The 18,796-nt window shown below is 38.2% G+C and overlaps 1 protein-coding gene across 7 annotated transcripts in view; it reads right to left on the bottom strand.

The window, feature by feature from the left end:
* The window catches only part of eml4 (EMAP like 4), a 99,149-nt gene that overhangs the window by 2,420 nt on the left and 77,933 nt on the right, over positions 1-18,796 (bottom strand). For all 7 annotated transcript variants that reach the window (XM_083539905.1, XM_083539908.1, XM_083539909.1 and 4 more), the window contains 12 exons: positions 17,883-17,978; positions 17,392-17,526; positions 15,862-15,997; positions 14,795-14,943; positions 14,349-14,474; positions 9,114-9,245; positions 7,962-8,029; positions 7,746-7,834; positions 5,965-6,062; positions 1,812-1,899; positions 1,455-1,553; positions 268-398 (listed from right to left, as the gene is read on the bottom strand). In XM_083539905.1, the coding sequence (XP_083396031.1) occupies positions 268-398; positions 1,455-1,553; positions 1,812-1,899; positions 5,965-6,062; positions 7,746-7,834; positions 7,962-8,029; positions 9,114-9,245; positions 14,349-14,474; positions 14,795-14,943; positions 15,862-15,997; positions 17,392-17,526; positions 17,883-17,978 (1,347 nt within the window). The remainder of the gene's footprint in view (positions 1-267; positions 399-1,454; positions 1,554-1,811; positions 1,900-5,964; positions 6,063-7,745; positions 7,835-7,961; positions 8,030-9,113; positions 9,246-14,348; positions 14,475-14,794; positions 14,944-15,861; positions 15,998-17,391; positions 17,527-17,882; positions 17,979-18,796) is intronic.

The following is an 18,796-nucleotide window of genomic DNA, read 5'->3' as shown; positions in this document are numbered from 1 at the left end:
GTTTTTATATGTAAAACGCTTTGAGAGGAGACTTTTAAACGCACTGTATAAAATAAAGATTATTGTTATTAATCTTCGTAGAGCCTGTGCCTACTTAGGCCTCATCATAAAATTGGCATATACTGTAATACAATGGCGAACGCACTTCCTAGGTTGGGATCTCATTAAAGCTATTAAAAAAAAAATGTTTATATACTATTGATAGTGGTACACCTATAGTAGTCTTTTAGTAAAGGTTCTGGATCTTTTCAGGATGCTGACACTGACCTTAGGTCTGGAACAGGGATACTGGAACAGGTGCACCTTGCAGAAATCATCAGCCAGAGCAATGACTTTCCTGTTTTGAGATCTGACCAGAGCGTTGATGTCTGTTCCATCTGATCCCTCTGGCCACACTCCTGTTCCACAACAAACACAAAACATGGCCATAGGGTCCGAATCGATCACTGATTATCACATGAGGGGAGACTTCTTATTTACACTCTGATATACTAAATCCCACATACTCTAATTATTCAAGTTTATACGATGAGCTTTGCATTTAAACTTCTGGGCAAAATTGAATAAATAAACTTTTAATGGCCTGAACAACAAATTATGAGTCAGGGAAATGAGCAAGAATGAGACATCAGCACTTCTGAGAGCTCATGTGCCTCTGAGAGCTCAATCATTCGCGGTGAATTGTTCTAGTGATACGCTAGAAACAGAGAAATGCACATTGTCCACATATAAGCCAAACATTTCAGATGGTTATGTGCCACACCTGACCAATCCACTAATATTTCACTAGTGTTTTTTTGACCAATTATTTTATTATTAAGATTATTCAGAGCTTAATATTTTACAATTTTGGACTTGGTCTACTTTCTATTTTTTGCCCAGAAGTGTAGCGTGTAGACATTACTGTCTCTATTAGGTTTACTGGCTGATTCAGCTCTCTGTGTATGTGTGTATGTGTTTCTGCTTTGGTCATTGCTGTAATGTAGTCAAGAGATCAACAAGGCTGGTCAAATCTTACATGGACCAAAAGTAATAGGACACCTGATTTTACTAGCCAAACGTGGTTCTTCCCCAAACTATTACCATTAAGGCATACAAATGCGTAGGACGCTCTTGGATGCGGTATCATTAAAATCTCCCTTCATTTAAACTAAAAGTTTCAAATCTGTTCCAGCATAACAGTGTCCTTTAACACAAAGCCAGCTGCATAAAAATATGCTTTACATGGGTTAGAGTGATCAATTCTGTTGGCCTTCTCTGACCTCAACACTATTGAACATCTTTGGGATGAATGTGAATGCACCCCAGGTCTCCTCACCTCACCTACATCAGTACCTGACTTTTCTAATGCACAAATCTCCACAAGCACACTCTAAAACATAGTGGAGTATAGTTTAATAATCCGGAAATTACGGTACTCCGGACCCTAAAGCATGTAAACTCGTGATACTGACCAAAGACGTGGAATCCCAGCACGCACGTGTACGTGGCCCAGTCGATATCCTTACAATCGGAGCGATTACGAATCAGCTTACAGCCATTTGGAATGTCCCCTAAAGGAAAAACAGGATCGAGAGAATGAGGGTGAGAGCGAGAGAGAATTTTGTTGCACTTACTGAGTGCAATATATTAAATTGTTAAGTAAATTTACATTCATTAAAGACATTTTATTTGATCTGGTGTGTGTGACAGACTTGTCTCTTTTTGTTTATGGTATATCTATATATGTGTGTGTGTGTGTGTGTGTGTGTGTGTGTGTGTGTGTGTGTGTGCGTGTGTGCGTGCGTGTGTTCTTGTTGCTGCACACTTACAGTAAAGGATTTCATAGTCTCCTGAGTTGGACATAATGAACTTGTTGTCAGGGGACCAGTCAAGATGCGTAATGTAGCTGGAATGTCCCTATAAAAAAAAAAAAAAAAAAAAAAAAAAAAGGTAAAACATTATTTTTGTGAGAAACAAGAGTAAACATACCCAATGGCAATAGAATTGAACGATATATGTGAATAAATCTAAAACAAAATGTTAATTCAGGTTATCAGCTGCTGTCCATCTGCTCTTAAAGTCAATTTCCGCTGCTTCCTGCTTTTTTTCAAGACCAATTAGATTAAAGAAACTGATAAGTTGCATACAACCCAAACAAAAAGCCAGTGACCAATCAAGTCAGAGTCAGTTATTCCCTAGGGCCTGCCAGCACACCACAGGGCCACAAACACACACTGTGTAGAGTGTGGAATGCTTTACACAAGCAGTTTAAATGAACAATATTTAATGTAATCAGTTTCAGGGCAAATGCACAATTAAAGCACAACAGTAGAACAATCAATAGGTAGCATGAAATAAAAGTGTATTCTTGCTATCAGATGTGTTTTTCAGTTTAATATATTTAACAAGCTGATGTTATACATAATCATGTTTCTTTTGTATTATAGTTTTTTCTACCATTATTTACAATGAAGGTATTGAGACAAATAATACTGGATAATATTTCTGATATGGGAATTGAGTTAATAATTTTGAAATAAAAAAAATAAATAAATAATAATAAAAAAAATTACAGAATGGTCTACTATGGAAGTCCTAAGAGGCCATGCTTTAACATTTTTCTTTCTTGCTTTCTCGTGATTACAACTTAATTTTCTCCTGATCTCAACATAAACATTGTTTCCTTGTGATCAGTACGTAAATCAAATGTTAGTTAAAATTAATTAAAAACTCAAATTTGCATCTTTCATGCATCATTCGGTAGCCATGCAGAAGTCCCAGTCCCTCAAGTTGGCATTGAAATTGACTACAGGTTCAGGGTTGATATTTTGTCTTTAATGATAACGTTTCAGACCTCACAGCCACCTTCTCCAGTGTCGGTCACGTATGGAGTCCCTGATCAAAGTAAAAGCAAATGCAATCATCCATGATGCTGCGATGATGCTGCCTCTGGAACATGCTGGAATACACGGATAATTAAGTACTGATCGTGAGAAAATTATGTTTGTTATGGCTTGATCAGGAGAAAATTAAGTTGTGATAATGGGAAAACAAGAAAGAAGAATATAATTCATGGCCTCTTAGGACTTCCGTAGTCTATATATTAATAAATTACTTTGTTATTAAATAATACTCATTTGCCTAGCTTGCCTACATTGACATGTACTAGATAAAACAACAGCAATTCAATTTATTGTGCCACATGTTTAGTAGAAGCCTTTACAAATAAAACACCTAATACTAAAATTCTCTACAGTATTATGCACAAGTTGCTAGGTACTTTATTGGGAACTCAAGCTAAGGTATAGCTTTTCAAGAATCAACAGCAGTCTCTATAGAACACGTCTGTGATACTATTCAGACAACGTGCTCCAAGTGAGGCTCAGCTCTGGCTCCATTCCTGCTGGAGCACACTGGCAAATGCATTCTGTAAGGAAAAACACAGCTGCATCTGCAGTATAGGGTGGTGGAACGTTTGCTTCTTAAAAAGGCTTAGCACACAACTAATTTCATTTTTAGTAAATCATATTGATATACTAATTTTTCAGGCAGCCAACTATTAGAAATGTTTGAGTCCTGACAGACAGGCAGGCTCTCATCCCAGAACCTCTCATTCCCAATTGAGGATGATAATCTTGATTTGTTTTTCCCAAACTCTTTGATGCCCTTGAATAGGGTTTTGTTCCCATTTTCTAACGTAAATATTCACACATGCCATCTTTCCAGGCCTGGGGCAAAGGCTGCCGGAGTCACGTTCTCCTACACACACCCCCACCCACTTCATACAGTACATGCATACTCGCCCATGAAGCTGCACCACGCATTGAACTGAGTGTATGCACAAAAACAAAGCAAGCAGCCCATCAATCATCACATATGCCACCCCACATCACCAACGTCAGCCTGCTGGAAACCACAACACTTCATCTTTCCCGGCTTGGCTCTCATCCACAGACATGTCCACTCGCTTCCCAGCCCCCACCCCAAAGTCCCAGACACTGCTTTATTTTGCAGCTGTTGTGCAGCTGTGCAAAGTCCTCCATTTGTATACTGAACTCGCTTGATGTGTGTATACAGCCTCTGGTGTGAATAAAGCCACAAGCTGACCTCGCCGGATTGCTTCTCTATTATCCACTGTGGCTCGTGTTCCTCTCGGTCTCGTGCAAATTCTTGCTGTTTTGCTGTCAATAACCACATCTGCAAACTCCCATCCAACATCAGCACAGCATCCATGTACAGACTAGCAGATATTCGCACAAGAACGTGAGCATAACCATAACCTGCATTTTAGGACGGTTACTTGAATTGGTAATTCAATTCATTTTAATTAAGTTTTATTTGCAGAGCGCTTTTCAAAATGGACATTGTATTACAGTAGCTTTACACAGATAAAGAGGTTATAAAGGAGGATGGGTTCCCTCTTGAGTCTGGTTCCTCTCAATGTTTCTTCCTTATGCCATCTTTGGGAGTTTTTCCATGCCACAGTCGCCACCGGCTTGCTCATCAGGGACAAACTTACACTTATAAAGAACATATTTATTTTTTATCACCACATTATCTGTGTAAAGCTGCTTTGAGACAATGTTCATTGTTAAAAGCGCTATACAAATAAAAATGAATTGAATTGAATAAAGTTGGAATGTATACATATATATTTACTGCCTATAATTTTGTTCCTTATAAGTTTATCCCTATCACTATAATAAAAACCTTTAAAGGGACTAGACTCATAAGAGAACCCATTTTTATCTGGGTGGCACCGAATTTCCATTCATTATAATGAAATGGAATTAAGGAAGCACCGTTCCGACAAGGAGCATCTACATCAAACAAACAATGGAAACGATTAACATATTCCATATAATACCACATACATAGATTCTCTTTTATATGTTATTTTATCAATTGTATAAATATATTTATTAATATAATTAATATAGTTATTTCATTTAGCACATTTTCATGATTCAGAACTTTTTTATCCAGTATCCATTTTAAAAACTATTGGTTGATCAATCCCTTATCAGCGAGTATGATCCAACCTTGCTCTTGATATTGGTAAAATCCAATATGGGTCGACCTCTAATTCTTTAATTATTCATTTGTATGCATTACATAACTTCAAAATTATATGTCTAATGTGAAGCAGGGTATAAAAAAAATAAAACTTGATCCTGTTTGGAGGCATAATCAAATTTTAGTCAGTTTTTTAAATCATATCTGATTTTGCTGGTCATAAATTATGCTGGACTTAAAACTACATAAAATCCAATTTGGAAAAAGTGTTATATCTGGACTTTTTTTTTTCTTTTTTTTGTGTTTATTTGAGCTGTTTGTCTCCTTAATTTCTCCACAGGACATTATGTGCAAGGTTAGATATTATGTGCAAAAAACTAGAGAAAAGGCTGGCAGAACAAGGAAAGAAAAACAAGTCGAACAGAGGTGGGATTCATAACGCTCCGGCGAGTTCCAGCCCAGTGAGATGTGAAGCAGGTCACGGCCGATCCAGTATCACGCTCCATAAACACTCACCACAAGCGTGTCTCTACTGACCTTAACAAAGCTGCTAATAACTTCTGTAGTACACTCCACATATCTGACTTACTGACATCTACAGCAACACCACAGCTTTATTCCTTCGTCTCATGAGACATGAAGTTATATTTCGAGCAGTCCTTTTTGAATGCAGTAAAGATTCGGACTCTCTCTCCACCCTTCTCTCGTGCACACACACTCGCATTTCTACCCTCGCATTAACCTGTCAGATGTTACAACACCTAAGGGGGAAATACACTTACAGGCAGCTGACCTCGGTAAAGTCCCATGGCGGGAAAAAATGGACACATAAAAACATTTAAACACACCTAAAGGTTGTGCTGACTTGCACAACCAGAGCTTCTAAATCATGACAGTCATCTAAATTCCTCTCTTCAGCAGTGTGAGAAAGACACCGAGATGAATTCGCATTAACATGGGACTTACAGAGCATTTCCCGTATCTGCTGTACTTGCGTCCGTTATCCGACACTGTGTAGAGGTAAATGAAGTTATCATGTGATCCCACTGCCAGCAGTGTACCATCTGGGAGCAAAAAGAAAGAAACAAAGTGAGAGAGAGAAAAGAATAAAAAAGGTTCTTTACATATCAATTATAAAAAAAGATTATACAATGGGTGTTTAAGAGATTTTCTCTATTAGTCAGGTGTATGTAAGGTATTGAATAATTTTCTGTAACAGCATGGTTCACAATAAACATAAAAAAATGTAATCCTAATCCTAATAAAAATATTAATAATTAGCACAAACTATACAGAATTATATATACCCACCCAACATTTCCATCCCTACACAATGATCTAAGAGACCCAAACCCGTTCCACCAAGACAATGTCTCTAGCCACAAAGCCAGCTCCATGAAGATATGGGTTACATGGGTTAGATTAAAAGTAATCCTGAGTGGACTGCTAAAGAGTTTAGATGGTGTTTAACCCTACTGAAAACCTTTGGGATGAATGTGAACGCTGACTGCACCCCAGGCCTCCTCACATCACATGAATCAGTACCTGACTTTACTAACACCATTGTGGCTGAATAAACACAAATCTCCACAAACACACTCCAAAATCTAGTGAAACATCTGAGAAAGAGTGGAGGTTAATAAATCAGCAAACGGGGACTAGGAATAGGATGTTCAAGAGCACATGCAAATGTCATGGTCAGGTGTCTGTATGTCTGTCGATCTCTCTTTCTGTATACAAACATACACAAATCTTATATAATATACACACACACACACACACACACACACACACACACACACACACACACACACACACACACACACACATATACATACAAACACACACACCCACACCGTATTTTTCAGACTATAAGCCGCTACTTTTTTCCCACGTTTTGAACCCCGCGGCTTAAACAACAAAGCGGCTTATTTAAGAATTTTTCCTGGGTTTTTCAACAAACTTCAAGCCAAAAAACCCGAACAGAAACGAAAAAAAAACGCACCTCACTTGTGTTCTGAGCTGCATGGCATCGGGAGAAAAAACTTTTTTTTTTAAAACGCACGACGATGCCAAAAGATAGAAAGAGAGAAATGGTTGTGAAAGGAAGGAGGAAGACAGTAAACAATGACTTTCTTGGTAGGCTACTGTTCAGATACAAGCCGTTGTAGCGCGTTGAGTCTGGGTGATGGAAGAGCTCACTAACTCCAGTTGCAACAGAAATTATATAAGCGCACACAGGTTTCCAAAACTCATGCTTTTTTAATTTTTCTTGGCAACATCGTTATGGGTTAGTCAAAGAAACGTAAAAATAAGCATCAGAAAATAATAAACACATAATCCTCGCTCTTGCACACATGCAGTAATAGCAGAAAAATGCAGTGTTAGGCTATTCCCAAAATACCACTATGCTCCTAAAGGAAGCGCAACATATTTCACCCGTTACACCGTGTGTAACGTGTCTTTCGTTAGAGCCTGTGTAAAGTTCATTAGTGTAGACATATAGACTGCGGCTTATAGACAGGGCTTATTTATGTTCAAAATAAAAATATTTGTAAAATTCAGTATAGTCCGGAAATTACGGTATATATATATATATATATATATATATATATATATATATATATATATATATATATATATATATATATAAAATATATAAAATTACTGCTTTACTGATGCTGTGCATTTATTCCGACTTCTTTCCAAATCCAGTGAGCGAGCTCATTCTTTACGAAGTCACTCACCCACAGTGTAGCGCATCACTGACAGTTGTTCATTGCCGTCTGTGTGGATGGCCACCAGGTCCCTAGTCTCAGCATCTAGAACGTACCACCTGCACACATGCGCAAAAAAACATAGGGTAATGACTGGCTTATTGGAAACATAATACATACAAGCACAAAATATCAAAATATCAGCAATGCAGAAGCTGCAGCAGAGATGCATAAATGCTGACTTACTTCCCTGAATGAGTGCCAATAGCAACCACAGCACCACTAGGGTGGAAGTCTGCGCAGTGTCCGTGTTCCTGCCAAACATTATACAAATCACCATTACTACACTCATCATCTATATCAATATTGTCAAAATCAAGACATGGACATTTAGAAAAAAAATGGCCTGTAACTACTCAAACGGTTCCATATACAACACACTCATCTCACAGTACCAAAATGCTGGTTAAAATAAATCTGACACGTATCTGTTATTTCGAATGCAGTCAGAACTGTAGCAAAAGAAATATTCATTGGGTTAGGGTTAGGGAGCTTTTTAGCATGATTCACTGCTTGACTTCAATTAAAAAAAAAAAAGTGTGTGACCCAGTGTGAAAACCACAAATATGTAGGAAACGGAAACGTTTATGGAGCACAAAGACAATGGGGATGGGACACAAAGGACAAAGAAACTCTTTACAAGCCTATATTATTTTTTATATTATGATATATCACCATTCGTGTCACCCAATGTTAAAAAAATAAACGGCCGACAGCTTATGGCCCTTCAAGGCCACACAATTTTTATGATATGGGCAAGCAGAATTTGAGTTTGTTACTCAAACTATGAACAAAAGTTCATTGCACATTTAGTGCCCCATTTCACATTTAGTGCCTATTCACTCTACTGGAAAGATGTTCTGCTACATTTGTGGAGATTTGTGCTCATTCAACTATAAGGGCATTAGTAAAATCAGCTGATGCAGGGTAAGGAGTCCTGGGGTGCTATCAGAGGTCCAAGATCTTCCACTCCAACCCATGTAAAGCCTATGTTGGATTTGTGCACAGGACCACTGTAATGCTGGAGCAAGTGTGGGTCTCCTAGTTCAAGTGAAGGGAAAATGTAATGCTGCCAATTCCAAAAAAAATTGTGTGCCTCCAATTTTGTGGTTTGTGGAGGAACCGGAGTTTGGATATGGAACCAGATATAGCAGCTATATCAGAGGAACTAGATAAGGCTGAAAATATCAGATTTTCACAGTACTTTTGTGCATATAGTGTATATGTTGAACGGATTATCATAATTATTATAATGATTCTAAATGTGTTTTCAAATTCAGGCTCTTCACATAGTGTATGATTGGGAGGGTATTTGTGTGTATGTGTGTGTTTTCTTACTTCCAGCAATCTGGTCCATTCCAGTGAATGGTCCACTGAGTTCCACAGACACACCTGCCTATCCTGTGCACAGGTGAGGAACAAGTCTTTAAACGGATGAGAGGCCAGACCCCACAGCTCATCTGTGTGACCCTATTGGACAAGAGAGAGAAAGAAAGAGGAAGAGAGAGACAAACAGAGAGAGAGAGACAGGTTGGACAATGCTGCTGTGATTGTATGTGTTTAGAACAAACACCTGACAAATGGTAATATTCTATGCATTTTAGAAAAAGCATCTAAAGTGAATTCTTTCTATCCTTCCATATGAGGTGGAAAGGAAAAACCGTCCAGCTTTGAGCGAGTGTGTGGAATTTTTTTCTCCAGTCTGTTTACACTAGTACAAAATAGCTGGCAAAAAAGTCTGTGTCAAAGCGTGGCCAATGTGCTGTGGAAAATCACAGAGCGAATGCTGCTGAGGTGGATATGAGCTTCTGATTCATATCAGTCTGCTCAAAGAATCTTCGATCCTCACTCTCAGCCTGGATATCTGAAGCAGCTGTTTATGTGGCATATTCCATGATCTTTTGAAGTTTTTTAACTGCATCCATTCAAATTTGAAATGAAAAAATAAAAAAATAAACACAATATGGTCAAAAGTATGTAGAAACTTTGGCCTTCTCTAAACTTTTGCCACCAAGTTGGAGGCACATGACTGTCTATGATGATCGCCCTTTACAAGAGCCGGTTTTAAACATTTGGAGGCCCTAAGCCAGGGGTCGGCTACCCGCGGAGCTGCATGTGGCTCTTTCATCCCTCTGCTGCTGCTCCCTGTGGCTTAAAACTTATTTTATTTTAGTTTGTTAGCTTTTTACGTTATTCGACATTTTAAGATAATGGTGATCTTGTGACTTTAAAATAAAACGTATTTTCTGTCGCTCAAATTAAGCGCCACACCCACCAACACCCACCGGTACACAATTTATTGAGCTATTTCGTTGACAAGGCCTGGCAACCATGGATAAATTGCCTATTATATTGCAAATATATATTTTACATTGTTCATTGGAATAATTCTTTTTTATTCTGGTTGACAGCTGACTGCACGCTCTAGTACACACCATAAAAAGATGAGAGCACACAGAAGCAGACTGCATTTTTGGTTTGCAACAGGTGGATAATTTGAGTTTGGCTTTTTATTTCATAAATAAGAAGAGGACTCAAATAGACATTGAGTATTTTATTTAAAAGTAAGCTTCAACCCAGTGTCTTTTATTTCCGAGCTCAAAATGTTTTTGTTGCATGCAGAAATAAAATTTTGTTTTCTCTGTAGCAGTTCATTGATTTCATAATTGCAACACACTATAGCTTTTTTAACCATAGCATAAACGTTATCTTCATTTTAGATGTCAAAAGTGTTTTGTGGCTCTCAGTGTTTTTTTTTTTACTTTTTCAGTGGAGATCATGTCCAGGTGAGACCTGCGATGTTGTATGGATTAGAGACAGTGGCATTGAGTAAAAGACAGGAGGTGGAGCTGAAGGTAGCAGAGCTAAAGATGTTGAGATTTTTATTTGGAGTGACGAGGATGGATTATAAATGAATTTATTAGAGGGACAGCGCATGTAGGACGTTTTGGAGACAAAGTGAGGGAGGTGGATCTGGATCAGCTTTTCTTCGTTGGCCATTGACACTTGTTTAAAACAAGTAATATCATTAGCTACACTGTAAAATAATTTTTTTCAATTGTTTCCTAATTACTTTTAAATGCTAACTTTAGTAAGTTTTATATATATATATATATATATATATATATATATATATATATATATATATATATATATATATATATATATATATATAAAATATAAAAATATATAAAAAGAAAATTTTATATATATATATATATACAGTGGGTACGGAAAGTATTCAGACCCCCTTAAATTTTTCACTCTTTTTTATTTTGCAGCCATTTGCTAAAATCATTTAAGTTCATTTCTTTTCCTAATTAATGTACACATAGCACCCTATATTGACAGAAAAACACAGAATTGTTGACACTGTTGCAGATTTATTAAAAAAGAAAAACTAAAATATCACATGGTCCTAAGTATTCAGACCCTTTGCTCAGTATTTAGTAGAAGCCCCCTTTTGATCTAATACAGCCAGGAGTCTTTTTTGGAAAGATGCAACAAGTCTTTCACACCTGGATTTGGGGATCCTCTGCCATTCCTCCTTGCAGATCCTCTTCAGTTCTGTCAGGTTGGACGGTAAACGTTGGTGGACAGCTATTTTTAGGTCTCTCCAGAGATGCTCAATTGGGTTTAAGTCATTGCTCTGGCTGAGCCATTCAAGAACAGTCACGGAGTTGTTGTGAAGCCACTCCATCGTTATTTTAGCTGTGTGCTTAGGGTCATTGTCTTGTTGGAAGGTAAACCTTCAGCCCAGTCTGAGGTCCAAAGCACTCTGGAGAAGGTTTTTGTCCAGGATATCCCTGTGCTTGGCCGCATTCATCTTTCCCTTGATTGCAACCAGTCGTCCTGTCCCTACAGCTGTAAAACACCCCCACAGCATGATGCTGCCACCACCATGCTTCATTGTTGAGACTGTACTGGACAGGTGATGAGCAGTGCCTGGTTTTCTCCACACATACCGCTTAGAATTAAGGCCAAAAAGTTCTATCTTGGTCTCATCAGACCAGAGAATCTTATTTCTCACCATCTTGGAGAACTCCATGCGGGTTTTCATGTGTCCTGCACTGAGGAGAGGCTTCCGTCGGGCCACTCTGCTATAAAGCCCCACTGGTGAAGGGCTGCAGTGATGGTTGACTTTCTACAACTTTCTCCCATCTCCCGACTGCATCTCTGGAGCTCAGCCACAGTGATCTTTGGGTTCTTCTTTACCTCTCTCACCAAGGCTCTTCTCCCCCGATAGCTCAGTTTGGCCGGACGGCCAGCTCTAGGAATGGTTCTGGTCGTCCCAAACGTCTTCCATTTGAGGATTATGGAGGCCACTGTGCTCTTAGGAACCTTAAGTGCAGCAAATATTTTTTTGGAACCTTGGCCAGATCTGTGCCTTGCCACAGTTCTGTCTCTGAGCTCTTCAGGCAGTTCCTTTGACATTAATTATTCTCATTTGCTCTGACATGCATTGTGATCTGTAAGGTCTTATATAAACAGGTGTGTGGCTTTCCTAATCAAGTCCAATCAGTATAATCAAAAATTTCTGGACTCAAATGAAGGTGTAGAACCATCTCAAGGATGATCAGAAGAAATGGAGAGCACCTGAGTTAAATATATGAGTGTCACAGCAAAGGGTCTGAATACTTAGGATCATGTGATATTTCAGTTTTTCTTTTTTAATAAATCTGCAAAAAGGTCAACAATTCTGTGTTTTTCTGTCAGTATGGGGTGCTATGTGAACATTCATGAGGAAAAGAAATGAACTTAAATGATTTTAACAAATGGCTGCAATGTAACAAAAAGTAAAAAATTTAAGGGGGTCTGAATACTTTCCGTACCCACTGTATATATATATATTTTTTTTTTTTTTTTTTTTTGCCTACTCTATACAGTAAAATGGGGAGTAAAATGTTACATTTCTAGCTGGATTTTGACATAGTTTCCCCCCTCCTATGCATAGTCATATTATCTACTGCATAATAAAACCCTAAATATGCACTATATAACCAAATCAACAGTGGAAGTGAAAGAGACAAACTACTAAGCCAAAAGAATAGTTAACTTCTCAATTGTAGTTGTATGTGTAAATTGTATTATTTCAGTAAATACAGCAGCACAATTCATTGGAAAATACTAAAAAGAATAAATATGAAGTAGGCTATTATGATAATGTAAACATTAAGATATACAGTTGAGGTCATTTTTTGAAATAATAAACAATGCTCTAGCCCAGCTTACTGAATTGAAACTTTTATTTGCTGTTAATAATAATCCACCTTCGAATGGCGCTGACGCGAATTGGAAGCCGGCTCTGCCCTTCACGAGGACAAAGGATTTCTTCCAAGCTGTAGCACTGCACCTGTGCATAAAGCAAGCTTCACGAAGAAATGGTTTTGCCAAAGACTGTTTGGAAACATTTAAGTGGTCTGCATTCGAGAACTCTGACCTCAACCGCACTAAAAACCTGTGGGATGAAGTGGAACATTGACTGTGCACAAGACCTTATTGTCCAACATCAGTGCCTGACCTCACTAACGCTCTTGTGGCAGAATTAGCACATCCCTACAGCTAAATTCCAAACTCAAGGAGAAAAGGTTTCCTAAAAAAATGGAGCCTCTAATTAATACAAGCTGTGCAGTAATGCCCATGTTTTCGAAATAGATGGGTAAAAAGCTCTGGTTGTAATGGTCATGTGTCCGCATACTTTTGGCCATACCGTGTATATTGAAAACTGTTTTGGGGCTTTGGAATCCTTGAAATGTCAATTTAAATTTATATATATATATATATATATATATATATATATATATATATATATATATATATATATATATATATATATATATAGATATAGATATAGAACGTTTGGACACACCTTCTCGTTCAAAGAGTTTTCTTTATTTTCATGACTATGAAAATTGTAGAGTCACACTGAAGGCATCAAGGGCTATTTGACCAAGAAGGAGAGTGATTGGGTGCTGCGCCAGATGACCTGGCCTCCACAGTCACCGGACCTGAACCCAATCGAGATGGTTTAGGGGTGAGCTGGACCGCAGAGTGAAGGCAAAAGGGCCAACAAGTGCCAAGCATCTCTCGGGGAACTCCTTCAAGACTGTTGAAAGACCATTTCAGGTGACTACCATTTGAAGCTCATCAAGAGAATGCCAAGAGTGTGCAAAGCAGTAATCAAAACAAAAGGTGGCTACTTTGAAGAACCTAGAATATGACATTTTTCAGTTTCATTTTTCAGCACACTTTTTTGTTATGTATATAATTCCATATATAATTCAACATGTGTTAATTCATAGTTTTGATGCCTTCAGTGAGAATCTACAATTTTCATAGTCATGAAAATAAAGAAAACTCTTTGAATGAGAAGGTGTGTCCAAACTTTTGGTCTGTACTATATATATATATATATATATATATATATATATATATATATATATATATATATATATATATATATATATATATATACACATACACACATACACACATACACACATACACACATACACACATACACACATACACACATACACACACACACACACAAATAAAGCAGTGATGCCTCACCTGCACCTCGACCTGAAAACCATCATTAAAAGTGCCCCTTAGGATAAAGTTGCGTGAAGTGCCCACGAGGAACTGCTCGCCCTTCCCCTCTGCCACGGCTCGGATGGTTCCGTATTGATCTGGAACCTGAATGAAGACAGGCAGAATGCAAACCATTTCGCTTTTCAATGTTTATTAACATTCGGTGAAGACTAACAAAATAACAGAACCACAAATATTTATACAGAGCCCTGAAAGCATGTCTTTGAATTTATTTATTTTTTTTCTTTCTTTTTTTTTTTATTTAAGAAATGGCTGTGCTGGTGTGTCTGCGCGAGAACATCAGGATGTAGTTATTAATCAGAGAGCCGTCTAAAATTGCTAATGATCTTCACGTGTGTGTGTGTTGGCTGCGATTTAGAACGGGCGTACTGTATGATGGCATGCGTGTCTGTCTTGTGACCCACCTCGATGTCTCTCTCTTGATTCAGATCATGGTCCCACAGGATGATCTTGTGGTCTTTACCTCCTCCAGTCAGTAGCGTGCCATTCCTCAGTTGGCACAGAGTAAACACACTGCCATCGTGGGCCTTGATTTGACGGCTGATCTGAAATGCTCCAGAGAGAAAGAGAGAGACGAGAAACAGAAATAATCCGTAAACACGAGCATCAGTTCTGCCTGAGGAGCAGAAGAGTGTTTAGTTTTAGTTGAGAAGAAGAGTTCACCACATGAGAAGAGACAGAGTGAGAAACAGTAACTGGGAAAAAATGAAGAAAAAAAATTGTAAATTGGATGAAAGACAGGATCACAGTCTGGTCTGAAAGTTAGGTTGAAAGCATGAAGGAAATCTGATGATTGCTTAGAGGGTGAATTCTGGGAATGAAGTACCACACATTTTTTTCATAGCTTATGTGGTTTGTGCAGCCTGACACTGATACTGCTTTTAGCTCTCAGTGTTTCTCTCTCTCTCGCTCGCTCACTCTCTCTTTTACACATATCCTTAAATGTATCATTTGATTTTAGTGACCAAAATATATAGAGAAATATTTTTTTTCAGTTCAGGGCCAAATGGCTTGCTTCTATGCAGCTCAATGGAAAGGTTTTCTACTAACTACACTAACACAACCTGCAGGGGGTGCTGTGTTAAAATACACAATGTCCCACTATGCAGGGGGGGCACATCGAAGCATGATTAATGTTTAAATCTTGGCAGCAGGCCTCACTGCAATTCTGCTGATCCAGTTCTGCAGCATGCCTCCAAAAACTATTAGTGCATTACAGGAAGACAGGGACCTGCAAACACACTCACACCCAAACAGTCACATGCGCTGGGTAATTACTTTGCTGTGTGGAAGAGAGAGAGAGAGAGAGAGAGAGAGAGAGAGAGAGAGAGAGAGAGAGCGCGAGAGAGAGAGAGAGAGAGAGAGAGAGAGAGAGAGAGAGCGCGAGAGAGAGAGAGAGAGAGAGAGAGAGAGAGAGAGAGAGATAGAGAGAGAGACTCTCGGTCAGACCGTGACAGAGAAAAGGCAATACCTTTAAGTCCTTTTCCAGGTGGAGGATCTGCTGTGCTGCGGGTCCAAATAAGCAGGACGCCTCCTGAGTCTCCGGTCATAATGTCTCCATTATTGAGGAAGGCCAGACACTGTACAAACTTGGGCTTTTCATATTTCTAAATAACAAAAAAAAAATAAATAAATCTTACACTTAAGTTTCAAAACTTAAAACATTCTAAAAATCAACATTGAAATTTATGTCTCTAAGTATTAGCGATAAGAGAGCTTATGTGTTCTAGTGTCCCAGGGTGTCAGGTCTAAGCAATATTTGAATTTCTTTGTGGTGTGTGTGCATTTCTAATTAGTTATTTTGAAAAAAACTAGACTCACTTGTTGTATTATTCGAGTTTGAAATCTTTTCTGAAAAGACTATGTGAAATTCACTAGGCATCACAATAGGGGTGACCCCGAATAGTCGAGGATTCGATGCTTCGATAGGACGAGCCTGATTCGACTACCAATCGCACAGTCGAATCTTCAAAGAGGTGTTATGAAACGAGGATCATTCCAATTTAATTATATGGGTCTGCTTTCACACAGAACTATCAGTTGTCTCTCAATAAGTTATTATACAGTGTAATATGATAATGCTGTAAATAAAAATGTGAATAATAAATAAATATTTTTAATGTGGGTTAATAAAGCCCATATGAGCGACACAGCAGCATCTTGGCGGCAGGGGTTTCAATATTTATCAATGTCCGGGAGATTCTGTAAAGGTATATTCTGTTCTAATTCAATTCTGTAAATTATTTTTTTTTTGTTTTTCGGTGCACTGATGTTGTGCTGTACTGTACTTAATACTGTTGATTTAATTTGATTTCCCGACACGTGAAATGCAAATCCTGTCGTTGATGTGGCCTTTCTGCACTTATTTTAATTTTTTATTTATTGATCAAAAATGTTTCAAATCTTCAGCTAAATCTGCGTGTGACGTTCCGCACATCGTGGCTTTAAAATGTTATGAGGAATCGGTTTACGAGTGTTTATCCGCATTGCCTTTTATTTCAGCTTTTAAAAGATTAAAAAGGCATTCTCAGTTTCTCCTATCACTTGACAGGCAGTTTTGGTCACTTTAGTAAAAAGATGTTTGTGTGTGCTGTGTGTAAAAGAAAATAAATGTTGTCTTACAGATTGTTGACTACTTGGTGTCTACTATTGACACCAGTAAATCTTAACTAATATAAGAACGTTTTATAATTGCATGCTGCAACTTGAATGCCACTCAAATTTATTGGTGAGCTGGCACTACTATCTTTAAAACTTCAGCAACCATGTTTCTCTGTATGGCACAGAGTCATTAGATGAAACAGAAAACCTCATTCTAGCTCATATCTCGATAAATTGCACAGTGTGTATTTGCATCTGTGTTGCATTCAATGCCCCATGTTAACACTAAATCATATAAAAGCCCAGACTTGTGCAATCTGCTAAAATCTGTTTTTCAAGAGCATGATTAACTGAGCAAGTATAAGTCTGCACGTGTATGTCTAAATACACGTGTCCTCACCCCGAAGATGCCCTGCTTGCGAGCCAGAGAGTTGCCACTCCACGTCCAGAAAAAGATGTGCGACTTGCCGCAGGTGACGATGGTGTTTGCGTCAGTCGGGTGGAACTCGACTGCTAAGACCACCTCGTTGGTAGTCTGAGACAGAGACACACAGGGAGAAAAAAAAAAAAAAAAGAGTTAGTGTACAACTAGAAAGTGGGTTAGAGGCATAATGGGGTGTGGGCAGTGAATAAGAGAAAGGAAAAAGCTAATTGCTTTGAGTGAGCTGGTTAGGAAGGAGGTCATGCATGATGTCATACAACAAACTGAGGAAGCTCTGAGAGTGAAGTAGAATAAAGAGGAAATGGCAAACAAAAGAATGCAAAAACAAAAACCGGTGATCGGAAAAAGGCAGTTAGAGGGACATAGAGAGTGGCAAAGATCTGATGTAGTTCAAGACTGTACATGCAATATAGATGCAATTGGCAAATGCAATTTATCATTCAACATACCTTAATCTCAGCAATTTTGGACTTCTTTTGCCAGTCCCACACTGTCAGCATGTGTTCATTGGAGTCGTCCACCACACTCAGGTGGATGCCAGAGTCCTGTACACACACAAAACAAAACCGTCATTCGAGGACATGCATCGGTGCAAAGTCAGGTCAGGTCAATACTTTAATCAGTAATTAGCCTTTAAGTGGTTTGCAGGTCACAAGAGCGTCAAAATGGCTAAAGAAAGCGAGACAAGTGAACTAGAAGCAGAAATAAGACAAAAGGATATAACCAATAAACAACAATAAAAACTAATTCAATCCCATCAAGTTTTACAGAGGATATTAAAATGTGAATTACACTGTTAAAGATGGACAGACAGATGCCCAATGCTTAAGCACTTTGTTTTAGAGATGAAGAAAAGCAGACATTAATAACCCTAACAGCTATAAATACAGCTTGCCACTGCAAATATTTTTTTGTTGTTCAATGGCAAAATGGATCAAGTGTACCAGATCATGGTTTAAGAATTATTTAATTTGAATAAATATACCATGATATAAACACTTTCTACACTATATGGTCAAAGGTCATAACACCTGACCATTTGTGGTTCTACCTAAAACTGTTACTACAAAGTAGAAGGTACACATTTGTATAGAAAGTCTATGGATGTGGTAGCATTTAATTTTTCCTTTACTTGAACTTGGATACCCAAACCTGTTCCAGCATGACAATGTCCCTGTGCACAAAGCCAGCTTTATTAAGATATGCTTCACATAGGTAGTAGTGGAAGATCTTTAAGACCTCAACCCTACTGAACATCTTTGGGATCAATATGAATACTGATTGCACCCCAGGCTTTCTCACGCATCTAATTTCCACAAGCACACTCTAAAATGTAGTGAAATATCTTCCCAGAAGAGTGGAG

The sequence above is a fragment of the Silurus aristotelis genome (assembly GCF_946808225.1).
Source record: "Silurus aristotelis genome assembly, chromosome: 4".
Classification (NCBI taxonomy): domain Eukaryota; kingdom Metazoa; phylum Chordata; class Actinopteri; order Siluriformes; family Siluridae; genus Silurus; species Silurus aristotelis.
The sequence above is the reverse complement of the archived record's forward strand: the minus strand, read 5'-3'. Positions and strand labels throughout refer to the sequence as shown.